Consider the following 13,590-nt stretch of genomic DNA (forward strand, 5'->3'; position numbering starts at 1 on the left):
TAAAAACTTTGGTAGAAACCAAAATTAGCGGTTCGGCGGTGGTCGGATTTGTATCAACCAAGCTCACTTTAGGCTTGGTACGGAGTGTTTGAATCACACAATTAAATATTTACCTCTGCGTGATGGTTCGAGCCGACAAAGCGACCGAGCGGCCGCCCCCCGCGAGGCGGAGCTGCCGCGCCGCAAGCTTCACTGGTGGCCCCGCGCTCCGAGGCGGAGTCTCGCGGGTCTGCCTGCCACGCGATATATAAGTTAGGGCGACGCAGAGTGGGAGATTAGTGTTCTCAGGACGCTGCGCCAAGAAGTGTCGAGCTCTCCGCCGCAGTAGCCTGCCGAGGAAGGAACCCTGAAGACTGTGCAGCGTGGCGGGTATGCCAGCATCATGGTGAAAATCGAAGGTGTGCTGCCCACTTGCGTCCTGCACCCAGCTATGGCTCGTACTCCGCTCAAGTCCTCGTTCAGCATCAGCTCCATCCTGCCCGAAACGGCGAGCCGCCCGCCAAGTCCGCCCGAGAGTGCCGGGGCCGCCTCGCTGGCCGCCTCCGAGTCCGACTCGGAACTGGACGTGACCGGAAGCGACTCGCCGCCACCAAAGTCGGTGTCCAGTCCGGGTGAAGACGGCGCCGACGCCAAGGAAGGCTCCAAAGAAAGCAAGAAAAACGAAAAACCGCCCTATAGTTACAACGCCCTGATCATGATGGCCATTCGGCAGTCGCCGGAAAAAAGACTCACCCTGAACGGCATCTACGAGTTCATCATGAAGAACTTCCCGTACTACCGTGATAACAAGCAGGGCTGGCAGAACTCGATTCGCCACAACCTGAGTCTCAACAAGTGCTTTGTCAAAGTGCCCCGACACTACGATGACCCTGGCAAGGGTAACTACTGGATGTTGGACCCCTCGAGCGAGGACGTTTTCATCGGGGGCACCACTGGAAAGCTGAGGAGGCGCTCAACGGCCGCCTCCAGGAGTCGACTGGCCGCCTTCAAGCGAACCGTTGGCCTCTACCCAGGCCCCTACGCCCCTGCGTGGGCAGGTCTTTCGCCCCTGGGCCAACTCTACTGCAATCCTATGTACAGGTAAATTTAAACAAAATAATATTTCATTAATTAAACATTTATATAATTTTTTAAAATACTACCGAATTACGGAAGAAAAAGTTTCATTTAAAAATGTTGCAGAAAAGTATTATATATCAACTAAATTTTAGTTTATTTTTTCTTATTGTGTGTTAATTAAATTGAGACTAAATTTGCGAATTATTATTTTTGGCAGATATCAGCATGTAGCAGCAGCCGCCGCAGCCATGTACCCTTATCCTGGTCTCATCCCGCCGAGCGGCCTCCCCAAGCCCACGCCGACCCACCAGCATCAGCAAACCCACGCCTTCTCGATGGACCGGCTCCTCGGGGCCACTGCCCCCGTGGCGCCCCCCGAGCAGTACCTGCAGCGTCTGCAGGCGCCGCTCTTCGGAGGTCCTGCCGCCTCACCCTTTGAACTCTACACCACCCTCCGCAGTTTGGCGCCGTCGGTGGCCATGCTGCCGCGGCCGCGGCTCAGTCCCCCGACGGCCATGGACGGCTGCACCACGCCGACCCCCAGTCAAGGCTCTCCGCGGCCCTCAACCCCCGGATCGCCCCCCGTCCCTCCGCCGCAGAGTTTCAAACCCGTGAGTCTTGTGGCCAGGCCAAGTTGATGCGATTGACTGACTTATCATGCCAATTAACATTTAATTGATGATTACGACGCGCTAGTGACTTTCTCTCTGTTGATGCCAAATATTAAGCATATATATAAACGAAAATTGATTCATTAAATTTAATTGGAGGCGCAACACCCGTTTTGTTCTGATGCTCGCGAAGGACATTTTAATTTGATGCAACGCGCGACATGGATTATCGAGGGTGTTTTGTGCAGCCACAATATATGCGACGAGACGTGTAAAATATTATTGCTATACTGTGTAATCAAATGCCACTAAAATGATCTTGGATTTTTATGTAATGTGCATAAAATGATTAAATTATAAAAAAACTGAAAATATAAAAATTAATTATATTGCATTTTATTTATCAAATATTCTCTTCATAACTGACTGCTTACAAAAAATGAAAAAATAAAATATAAGGCAAGATTTAAAAATATACTCAGCAATAAAAAAAGGAAGTTAAATACCAAATTAAATTTCAATTAAAATCAGAAATGAAATTATTGAAGAAGGACGCAGAAATGAGAATGAAAAATAACTATCATAAAATCTACACCTAATCTAACTATTGGCTAATTAACAATTAAATTCAATTTGACGATTTTTTGTTTTCAATACAAAAGCCAATTTTCATTGCTAAATCTGAATAAGCTCAAGGACAAACTCAATTTGGTGATTTTTCCGTGGTCATGCGGTTAAATTACGGAAGACTAAAACAATAGTTATTCTCACTCTAGCCGAGTTATTCACGCAAAGAGGAAAGAGGATGTGGGTCGTATTATTTAATTAAATGATGCCCGTGAGGGGCGAGTGAGGGTGTTGATTGAGTGGTCAAAGAAAAGTGTAGTTCCCCAGCACATCATAAACACACTCCGAGGAACAGAAAGGGCGTACACATTCATTAACTGCTATGCCGAGAGAGCGCGGAGAATAATGAGCACGGCCTGTTTCCCAACACAAAACAAGAGAGGGATGCCATAATGAGCGGCGAGGGTTCTGAATTAACAAAACACGGAAACTCGAAACTATCCTCCGCTGCCACCGCTGATAACCTTTCGCGCTGTATGCTTGGCCTAAATAACGACTAACGATCTCATTGCACATAAAAAATATAAATATTTAAAACAAAATCTGAAATTTTTCATCGTCAATTCTTCAGATTGGAATAGAGACACTATTTAAAAATATAAAGCTTTGTTTGGACCATGGTATAGCCACTGAAATTAATTCTTGAATGGGTTTAGATCGAAGAGGAAATGGTTAATAAACCTCGCCAGCACATTGTTGTTGATGCTTTCGACTCGTATTCAATTAAGAATGGGCCGCGGAGTGTGATGTGCGTTCAACACATTTATTTAAATCAAATCGCTCCATACAACATGCAAGCCAGGCGCATATATTGCGACGAGCGAGAAGTGAGAGATGCACGCAGGCCCCTCTTAATAATAATTTTCAATTCAAACGACAGCTTCCAGTTGAGCATTCGCCGGAATTATGCCACCCTTTCCTTATTCACAATGAATTAAAACTCAATTCTGTCCAATAAAATCGATTATTCGGATTTTTTTTTAAATTTTATTTGATCATGACTTATGCGTTTAATGCCGCTGGCGGATGAATAAATTGCTGTCCGTGCAGAAACGAGGAGTGACTGCAGCGGCATCGGCAATAAAATGGAATTATGTTTAATCTGTGCTTGCGTCAACATCACGCACTCCGAGCGAGAATAAAGAGAGATCCGTGCTGTACTCAACAAGGCGGCTGCGAAAAAGGCGCGGACACACCGTGCGGTAAATGTATCTCTACACAGCGCGCGGCGGCAGCTGCTTTTATTATTATTTTGTAGCTCGGACCATAAAACATCCGCAGCATCCATAAAACAAGCAACTAAATTCACTCGGCAGCCATGAATGCCCTTTGCGAATCAAGTAGCCGCGCTGCACGATGGTGTTGAGCTCTAATGAAACGCGTCTGGGTGATGATGAGCTGTGACAAATTTCCGCTTTTGTACCACTCCGGCATTTTTACATCTCAATTCAGAATTATTCGGTTTCACATTGCAAATAAAACGCCAAGAACGTTGCTTGAAAACGAGATTTCATACAACAAAACGGGAATATTAAACAAGGAAAGGCTTTAATCAATACAAGTCATAATTGAATTAAAATCATTATTTTAAACTATATTATCAAAGAAAATAATCTATGTGTATATATTTTTTTTCATTTTTAAATGTTTTTTATTCATAATATTTTCTATTATTTTGGTTTAGAAAATTAGCTCAACGTCAGTAAAAATAATTAGAAGCCAATGGCAATAATTTTACAACTATAATAAATAATCATTTATCATGGCAAAAAAAATTATAATTTTATTCTAGCCTTAATTCACGGCATTGTATTTTAAGAAAATTTTGAATTTGATGACAAATATGAGGTTAATGATAGGAATAAAAATTCAAACATAAATAAGCTAAAAGAGTTAAACCAGAATTTGGCAAACGTGAATGCACGGATTTCACAGCCGCTGAACCCGCACAAATGCGCGCTTTGGTTTTTGGAGAGGGCAGCGCAGCTTTTCCACTCATGCAGATTTCCAGCGGAGAGCAGCGCAGGGCGGTTTCCCGCGCCTCGGGGGCTGCAGCGGGATAATAAAATAATATCATCCGCTTCACTTTGAAGTGCTTATAAATAATAAATGAGATTAAATTACGCGAGCATTTGGCCAACATGAGACGTGCACACCGACAAAAGTGCGCGGCTCGATGTGTGGTTCAGACGCAACTGAGGTGGCAAAAATGTGATCAAAATTAATGCGTGTGTGGCTGCGCTGCGTCGTCGGGGTGGATATTTATTATATTATAAGTTGGAGTAACTGCTGCTGCTTTTTTCTGTTGTGAGAGCACGCTGGGGCTGCGTTTTAGAAAACGCGCAGAGCGGCAGCCGCGGCCGGCGTGCTCAATCGCTGTGTGACGTTTATTGTGCGTTTTACGGGGGGTCTCTTCGCCAAAATGCACCCATTAACCCCGGCGGGTCTTTCTCTGTTTGATGCTTACAGCAGCGATTTGTTATTCAATTTAAAATACGCGAGAGTTTTCAAATGATCCATAATGATATGGGCTTAAAATATAAAAGGGTCTAATGTTTGAATTTTTTACTAAAATTTTTGTTTATGTTCTTTTTCTATTAATTTCTGTGCATTGTTAATTATGTCATTAATATTGCCGTAAATAAGAAATTGTATTAATTATTCATTCCTTAAACGAATTAGAATTATTACATACACACCTATCGAGCTTGTATGGTTTTTCTTGAGCAAATTTTGTGTGTATAGTGATATGTGGTATAAGCAGTGTCTTTTGTTTGTGTCGTCATTGTCAAGTTACTAGTTAGCAAAGCAGTTTGAGGGTTAAATTAAAGAGATTTCGTTTATTTTTCATGAGGTCATTAGTTCATTTTGTGTTTTGTTTAATATTTCATTTAAATGTTTTGTTGATTTAAAATTGAATTTAATATTATATTTCCAAACTGATTTTTATTTAGCATTCATTAAAGAAAAAGCCGAATTCTATGTGGCAAATATATTTATTTTATTATTATATTATTATTTTTTGTCTTCAAAATTGTTCTCATTAGCAGAAAGGCGCCCAGCTGTTTTGTCTTCACGAGTAGCTGTTTGCAGTTCACGGCGATCCTTACCTCAATATTGATTGTACACAACACTTAAGAGGACCGCTCTTAATTTTGTGACAAACATAAATACGCGCGCAGAATAAACGAATTCCTCTCGAAATCCGCGCTCCGCCGTCTCTCGAGAAAGCACAAACTCCGACAAAGCACACGAGCGCCCGTGTGGCTTGTATTTAGGTATAATTATAAACCGCGAAGTGTGAGTGTTGGGCAAGCAAACACCGAGAAAAAGCCCTAAAACCTCGCGTTGTTGATGTTTTTGCCCTCGCACGACTTGCGGATTTAAAAGAAATGGCACAGAAATCAAGAGGCTCATCATCGTAAAACTCGTCGACGTCAGTCCGTGCTCTCAGCGTCTCATTTCTCTAAATGCCACGGGGACCACAACAAAGGTAAATAACCACAATAAAAACGGCACAACCGGGAAACAAACAAATTCTAGCAAAATTGCAAAACACTCCGAGAACTCTAGGGAAACCGCAGCAAAAAGGGATTTTTCACATATTTAATTTCCTCTTAAATAATATTTTGATATTCTAATAATTGTTTTCTGAAACTATATGTTAAATTATATTTCGTGTGTCTTTTTTATTACATAAGTTTTGAGTTATAGAACAATTATTGACGTCGTAACGAAAAACACCTGGCCCCGTCGCTGTGAGTTGAGAGAGGGAATAACAAAAAGCGGGGTCGAGCGGTTTATTCTCTCAATTTATGAACTGCAGGCCAAAAACAATTTAATTGCAAATTTCATCTCACCCCAACTTCGTGAAGCGAAATTTATTACCGAGATATGTTTGCACACCAAACCGCACGGAACATTACAAAAAACGCAAAAGCCGCTTTCCTCTCTCGCTCCACAAAATATAAATTAAGCCAATTTATCATTTCCTGTACACGCTGTCGGTAAACACAAATTTTAATGCTTGGAAAACATGCAATTTGCGCAAATGAAATCTAATCAGAGTTGTTGTTCACTTTTGTAGTGGGAAGTAAGCAACGTAAAATCATACATTGTCAAGAGATGCTTAAACAAAATCGTAATTTTCAAACTCATTTAAAAGATAAACAATTTTAATTACATGTTTTTTTTATTCAGCGGTGCGCGGAAAGCGTTATCTCCTGCCAACATAGAATTGGCAAGCGCTTATATGTATAAACATCGGAGGTTTGCGTGCAAGCATTAATTTTGGCAAAGCACACATACTGTATGTGTTTTTGTTTTCAGCACCTTTCGCGCGCGGTTGGTCTCCCGAATTGAATTGTTATCGCGCGCGGTAGACGAAAAAAAGCAACCGCCGCGGTCGTTTATTCTTTTTGTAATGTTTTGAACGCTGCACGATAATGATAAATGTAGAAACAACCGGCACCACCACAAATTGATATGTAATTAATTTAGTGGCATTGTTTCTTTAGTGCCGCCGGATATTTAAGAGGAGAGTGTGTTATTCAGAGACACGTGCCTCGGGGGTGAAAGGGTTAAACGTCACATCCTTTGGCTCTCTCGGCTTCTGCTCTCTGCCTCGCATTAAATGCTCGGTCCCAGGGTCAGATAAGAATCTCTTCTAATTTCACGCTCGGTTGACACTGTGTTATAGGTTGTGCGCGGTTGAGTGTCGTTTTATTAAACGCCGCTATACCGTGGTGACAATTTCTGTTTTATTTTATACCAATGCAATTAATTATTAAAAAAATTTTAATCCTTTCTCGCGGGCAGAAGCCGTTATATATGTGGAGCAGAGGACAAATTAATTGATTTTATGAAGGAAATATTTTTTTTTTCAAATAATGACAGATTGAAAATAAAAATATTGACAATTATGCCTTTAGCAATAAATCAATCCTTCAATTTTAGCCTTCATTTTTACAATAAAAAATTTGACCTAGAAATGTCAGAATTTCATTCTTTTTGGCTGGAAATAATAACGCAATATAGATTTGAAAATTTCTTCAAGCAGAGATGTGGCTTTAAAATTAATGATGCAGGAAGTATGCAACACAAGATATTATGTGTTTGCGGTATATATTTGCACTAAAGTTTGTATTCCCAAGCGGGTTTTGCTGATAAATTACTGGAAATTGACTTTGGCAGAGCGCGTAGGCAGGAGGGGAGTTGAAATATAATTAAATTTTCGCAAGGAGTATGTGTTTTAGATGTGTAGGAAAAGATGTGTCACTGCCGCTAAATTATGTCTGCTGTGTTGATATCAAACCCGCAAAGGTCGAACAGATGCGCGCGTTGCAACTGTTGTGTGTTGTGTTTATTCCACAAAATATGTAAATGAGATAAGCCAAATTGGCCGAGCGCGCCTGCTTTTTTGTCAGCACCAGCAGCAGCAGCACACGCGGACCTTAAACAAATTGTAACTCATTATCGTGCTTATTGACTCAAACGAAAACAAGGGACACAAATTATTGTTACGTTTATAGGGTATTTATAATGAGACAGTGAGAGAGGAATACAAATATTAATAGCCGGAGGTAAAAGGCGTCTGCTACCGTTTTTTGTAGCATTTGGAGTGTTTTTATAAAACAAAAGGGTTGTTGAATATTTATAAGAAATTTGCTTGTTCATAATTATTTATGAACGATAAAAATTATGTTTTTCTGATGAAATTGGTACATGCATTAAATAATAGGGTATCTTGATATGAAATGTTATAATTATCATTTGCTCAAATTTACATGAGTTGAATGTTTCGGTTTAAACTCAAGCAGATCGAGGTGTAGAAAGAATTATATAGGCAACAGAAGGGATCTGCATGTCAAAAATTTGCCTATACTTAAAATTCCTTTTAAATTGAACGCAAAAAAATTACAAACATTATTAGCGAAAATTGCAATGTGTCAAAAATTGGAGCTCATGGTAATAAAATTAATGTATTATAAGCGAATACCATTCCTAGATACAAGTATTATAATTGAACAAAATTTTACTCTATTTAATTTTTAATTTTTAAGCACTATACAATCAAGATAATTAATTTCAAATTTTTATATTGTTTTGGTGTTATCCTCTTTAAAAAGCATTTTGAAATTAGAGACACGGGCTGTCACACCTTTTCCAAATAACTTCATCTGAAAGCGGCGCAGCAACCGGAGATCTCCGTTGGAGCATAATAAATCAGATACATGTTGCTCGGCGGTCCCCAGAGAACTGTGACTGGCGCGTTCGGTTTGATTGGCTCATCAAATGCGATGACTCCGCCGCCCTTCGCCTAATTATTACATCCATCCAAGAGAATTATAGCTGATCTTGTGCAGGACGCCGGGAAAGTTGTTTTCTACCCAAGTCTCAGAAATTGATAATTGCTATGCGCGCATTCACAGGAATTTCATAATGGACACAACGGGCCGTGGACGATGCTGAGGAGGAAATTTTTCACACACCATTAATTATAGAGAATTATATTTCGCAGCGAAAATTATTAATTAATAATATTGTTAAAAAGATTTATAATTATAAAATCCAAAAATATTTAGGAAGCGGAAAAGAAAGGATAATTAAATTAAAAACATCAATTTCATTAATATAACGTTTTTCACTGCCTTCTTTATATTTTATAGATGCGATCACTCTTCTCCAATGATTCTGAACTCTTTCGCTGCAAAATGCAATGTAATTCGGCCTTATATACTAGAACGTTATATTCAACAAAGGCGCCCGACGGCGCGGACCATATTGATTGAAATTAAATTTAATAAAATTTAATTGACGGTGCTCGGATGTTTTTATTAATGCTTGTTTGATGACAATGTAATAATCAATATTTAAGTATACAAGTTAGAAATAACAAACACACAACACACACTGCAAGAGGGCTCCAGGACCTCTCTGCAGTCGGCCGACGCGGAACAAAAGACCGACTCTCAGTTGGCGCCGCGCGCGGCATCATTAATCACGACTTTGCGTCCAGCACACGCCATTTGTGCATCATCGCGTGTTTGTATGGAGACTGATTTCCTTGAATAGGTGCTCATCACTGGGCTATTTTTCTCAAACTACTTTGCTCTCTCGCCGGCCTCTGATGCGTTATTCGAATTAACGCAACGCCTTTTAATAATTTTCGGCTATTTGTTCAAGGCGCGCAATTATCGCCTTTCTTTCTTCTTTTTTTTTCAAGAATGTAGACTATTTGATAATGGCTGGAAAAGTGTTAAGTGTGTATGAGTGTGTGTTGTAGAGAGATGAGATGTTATGGACCGCATAATAAAGGCTGTCCATTAGTTACGCTGACGCAGCACAAAAGTGCGCGCCCGGCTCAATATTTTATGTATATTGTTTTAATACACACGCAGCCGCGCGCACGGATCTCGGCGGCTCATCTCGTGTTTTGTTTTATCCTGTGTGTACATCACACAGTTGAGCGATTTACAAACACGCCGACGCGCACCGCGACTAATTTACATGTAAATCGTTTTAATTGAGTTGATTGAAAATAAATTTAATGTTCTTCCATAGCTGGCAATTAAACAATGAGGCGAAATTAGCGTCTGATGTGCATGCGGATATTAATTTAAAAGAATTAATTGTCTCAATTGTCTTATTTAATTTATATGGAGTTTGGTATCATAAATTTTTATCTTACGCAAGATTTTGTATAACAATAACTTTTATAGGAATAATTATTGAAATTTATTTTGTCATTTATTTGACTCTTAAATGAATTATTGTGCAAAATATTTTTGCCCCAATAAATCAGTCTTTTTCATTTTTTTTTTTTTTAATCACAGAGTAAAAAAACTGTTTATTTTGTATTTTATCATGTGAATTATTATAATGTTATTGTTGAAGCTTTCACCTTTTCAGGACTTTTAATTTTCAAAAATAATTGATGAAATGTAAAGTTAATGGAATAAATAATTTATTGCATTTATAAAATTTTTGAACTTAAATATTTTCACCTCTTTTTGAATGTTTGCTAATTATCTCTGAATGGAAGTTTCAACTTTGTTAAAATATGTGAGAATTACTTACATTTACTCTTTTTTTACTCGACCTTTTAATATTTATGTTTCTGCCTCTGAGAAAAAGGACACCGCCGGTGGGTTCGCAATGGTAAGTAATCAATATGTAATTGAAAGCAGCCGCTTTCAGTTTGCGCAGACCCTGCAATTAAGTAAAATCTTAATGGCCGCCAATGCCGGACAAGTTCTCTTTTATATTTTTAATTTAGCTGCCCAGGTAGCAAATCACGGAGTCGCCAACCAATCAGGGCCCGCGGAACGTGAACTTTGCTAAGTGTACATAAAAATTATTATTTACAACTTTTAAAAGCCGCACAAACATTAGAGAGGGAAGCACATATTTTAAAATTTATTCCCCCCTTTGTTTATAAAGCAGCAGTTGGGAAACTTTTGGGCTGCCGCGCTCGCTTATGTTTATGGATTATTTTCTCGCTGTCAGTTAATTATTCTTAAGGACCGCAAAATGCTAATGAGTTGTTAATGTTGCCGCCTCTCATGTGTGCATGCCCATTTGATTATTGCTGCTGCAAATGCGTCGTAAATTACGTGCCTCGTAATGTGTGCGTACCTGTTGTGTTTATTGCCCGACACAGCATCATCAGCGCCGAGTCGTCCCGGCGTTTTATGTTGGACTGGCTTTTGCCGCCGCGTGTTTACATTATGTTATGTTGAAGACACTAGCCCGAGAAATTAATTATAAAAAAGCCACGCCGGGGAGTAGCGATCGTAATATAATGCGCGCCAATATTTTTCTCAGCAAAGTTTTTTCCAAGAATTCCTTTTTACTCGATCCTTTCTGCGTCGTTGATCTGTTCCATCTCATTATGAATTGTCGTTAAAATTATATTTTATAAGTTTAGTATTGTGGCAATCGCGTCCATTTCTCTCTGGCATGTACTACCATGAGTTTGAGATCTTGAAGGGACGAGCTAACGCCTTTGCTTTTGACTATTCATGCCGATTTTTTTTTTAATTTTAGGAAAAATATAAATTCAGTCTAATAAATCTATTCCAACACCATGCAGATCTGCTAAAATAAATAAAACATAAAAATTATTTAAGAAGATTGAATATTTCAAATCTAATGTGTAAAATAGGCAGAATACCTTTCTACGTATAGATCTAGATTTTGTGCCTTATTAAAAAAATGCAAACGATTCCCTGTTAATTATCAAGTCATTAAAACAACAGAAGCTTTTGTGATTATTAACCACTGTCTTATATGGACTTATTTTGAACGTACCTAAAGGAGCTTCAATTAAAACTGTGATTTTCAGAGATTTCTGCTATAGCGCAAAGGATTAAGTTTTAAAGAGAAATTTAATAATTGCTGGGCACCATTGGGCAAATTGGGGCAAATTATGACTTTTATTCTTGAAATGTAGATAAGATTTTTCACAAGTTCTTACGCGTAAATTAAATCAATCCCGATAATAATAAACATCAATAAATAACATAATGGAGATGACCCTATGAAAATTTGTATATACTTTTTTATATTTTCTGGTATGCTCATATAGTTTTGTATATTGTATTCAGTTATTATTCATATGCATAAAAAGTATTACGGCGATTATCAGAGTAGTAAACAAAAACAATTTTAAGTGTTCTATAAATGGACCCCCTTAAAGTGAATTAATGAATTTTCTAAAATTTTTGAAGTTGTTCATATTTTCGTCTGAAAATGAAAATAAATTAAAAGTATAAAATCTTCATCTAATTAAAATAATTTTTCTATCAGCTTTTTCTTGGTCTGTTCAATCTGTTTGTTGCAAAATGTATAACACTCCTCTAACATTCAACTGCTATACAGGACAAAATCGATTAGGTGTATAATTGCGGCTGTTCACCACGCCGCAGCATTCAGTTTCCAATTGATATAAAGGCGATCAGAAACGGGACGGATGCAGTGCTGTTATTATTAGTCACGCTGAGTGACAGGAGTCTTTTCCTTTAAGAATTCATATCTTGTTTTATCAACAGCAGCATCTCTCTATTTGTACCTTTCATGGGCTGCTCTCTCGCACAGCGCGCATTTTCCACTCTCTGAAGCCGCGCGCGGCTCTTCAGGTGCCCTTTGATTTTATATTTTTGTTCACATGTTATTATCGCGAGAGAGCCGGGCATTCTATCTCTCCGTCTCGCACTTTTAACTCTTTCTTCGGGCCGACATTTTACACCTGTGAGCTCCTTAGACGTATTCTATTATACATTATATTATATTCAATCCATTTTGGCATATAATGGCCGAGTGTGTGATCAAAATAATTGATACTTGATATACACTGTTATGCACCTGAACGGAATTAAAATTAATACCCAAGAACAATTTCAACGGGCTCTTGCAAAATTGAACTCAAAGAAATTACCTAAAATTTTAAGATATCTTTTTAAAATTAATCTTTAAATTTATTGATTGAAAAATACGGCTAAAATTCCTCAGTTAGGGGCCAATCTAAATTTTATTTTTTAAAAGAACAGTACATAAAATATTTATCTACCTGATTATTTTAATTATTCTGAATATTATTAAATCATTGAATGTTTTTAAATTGAATTGTGTTATTTTGATATATGTAAAAATCGTTGATCGTTTTAGAGATCAAAATGAGACGGTGGAATTCGGTCTCCTTTTAATTAAAATGACAAGTCCAATTGAGCAAGAATTCGTGGAATCCGCGTTGGCTGGCTTCACAAACCTGTCGGTGTTTTGAACTGATAAGCATGGAAACACGTCAAATTAAAGGCCACCACTTTGATGTGTTCATTGTTTCGGAGCCAACGGCAGTGGCAGGCGGACGGTTTTGTTACTTGTTTCTTTTTTTCTTGCTCTCGCGGACTGGCGGCTGATGATGAGCACCGCGTTATATTCTTATTATTGATTCCTAACAGAGAGAAAGAAAAGCTACTCGCGGCTGCCTTTTGAGAGAACAAGCGCGCCGGCGACTTCAAAGACTCTTGACACCTCTGCATGCAGTCACGCCTCTTTTTCACATAATGGCCAAGATCGGGGGTTGCTTGTGTTGGGTGCGCGCGATAAGCTGCCGCTGCTTTTTGAATCTTGCACGGGGAGCACCTGCTTAATCAGATTAATAATCGCGCCTGATCTTCGAGACGATCAAATGCTCTCCCTCTGTTTATTGTGTGAGAAAGTTTAATGATGAGTCACCCTCTTCGACTGACCCAGGAGCTCGATAATATTTTCAAGAGAGGCAATATTATTA

The 13,590-nt window shown here is 38.8% G+C and overlaps 1 protein-coding gene across 1 annotated transcript; it reads left to right on the plus strand.

Annotated features, from left to right (window-relative positions):
- The first annotated feature begins 227 nt into the window (after positions 1–227).
- Positions 228–2,022, plus strand: LOC132194385 (forkhead box protein fkh-2-like). The gene is made up of 2 exons (XM_059615628.1): positions 228–1,080; positions 1,277–2,022. Exons 1-2 carry the CDS (start codon positions 383–385, stop codon positions 1,695–1,697), a joined length of 1,119 nt encoding a protein of 372 aa, XP_059471611.1. The 5' UTR covers positions 228–382; the 3' UTR covers positions 1,698–2,022.
- Positions 2,023–13,590: the final 11,568 nt, after the last annotated feature.

The sequence above is a fragment of the Neocloeon triangulifer genome, unplaced genomic scaffold, assembly GCF_031216515.1.
Source record: "Neocloeon triangulifer isolate White Clay Creek 2 clone unplaced genomic scaffold, ASM3121651v1 ptg000001l, whole genome shotgun sequence".
Taxonomy (NCBI): Eukaryota; Metazoa; Arthropoda; class Insecta; order Ephemeroptera; family Baetidae; genus Neocloeon; species Neocloeon triangulifer.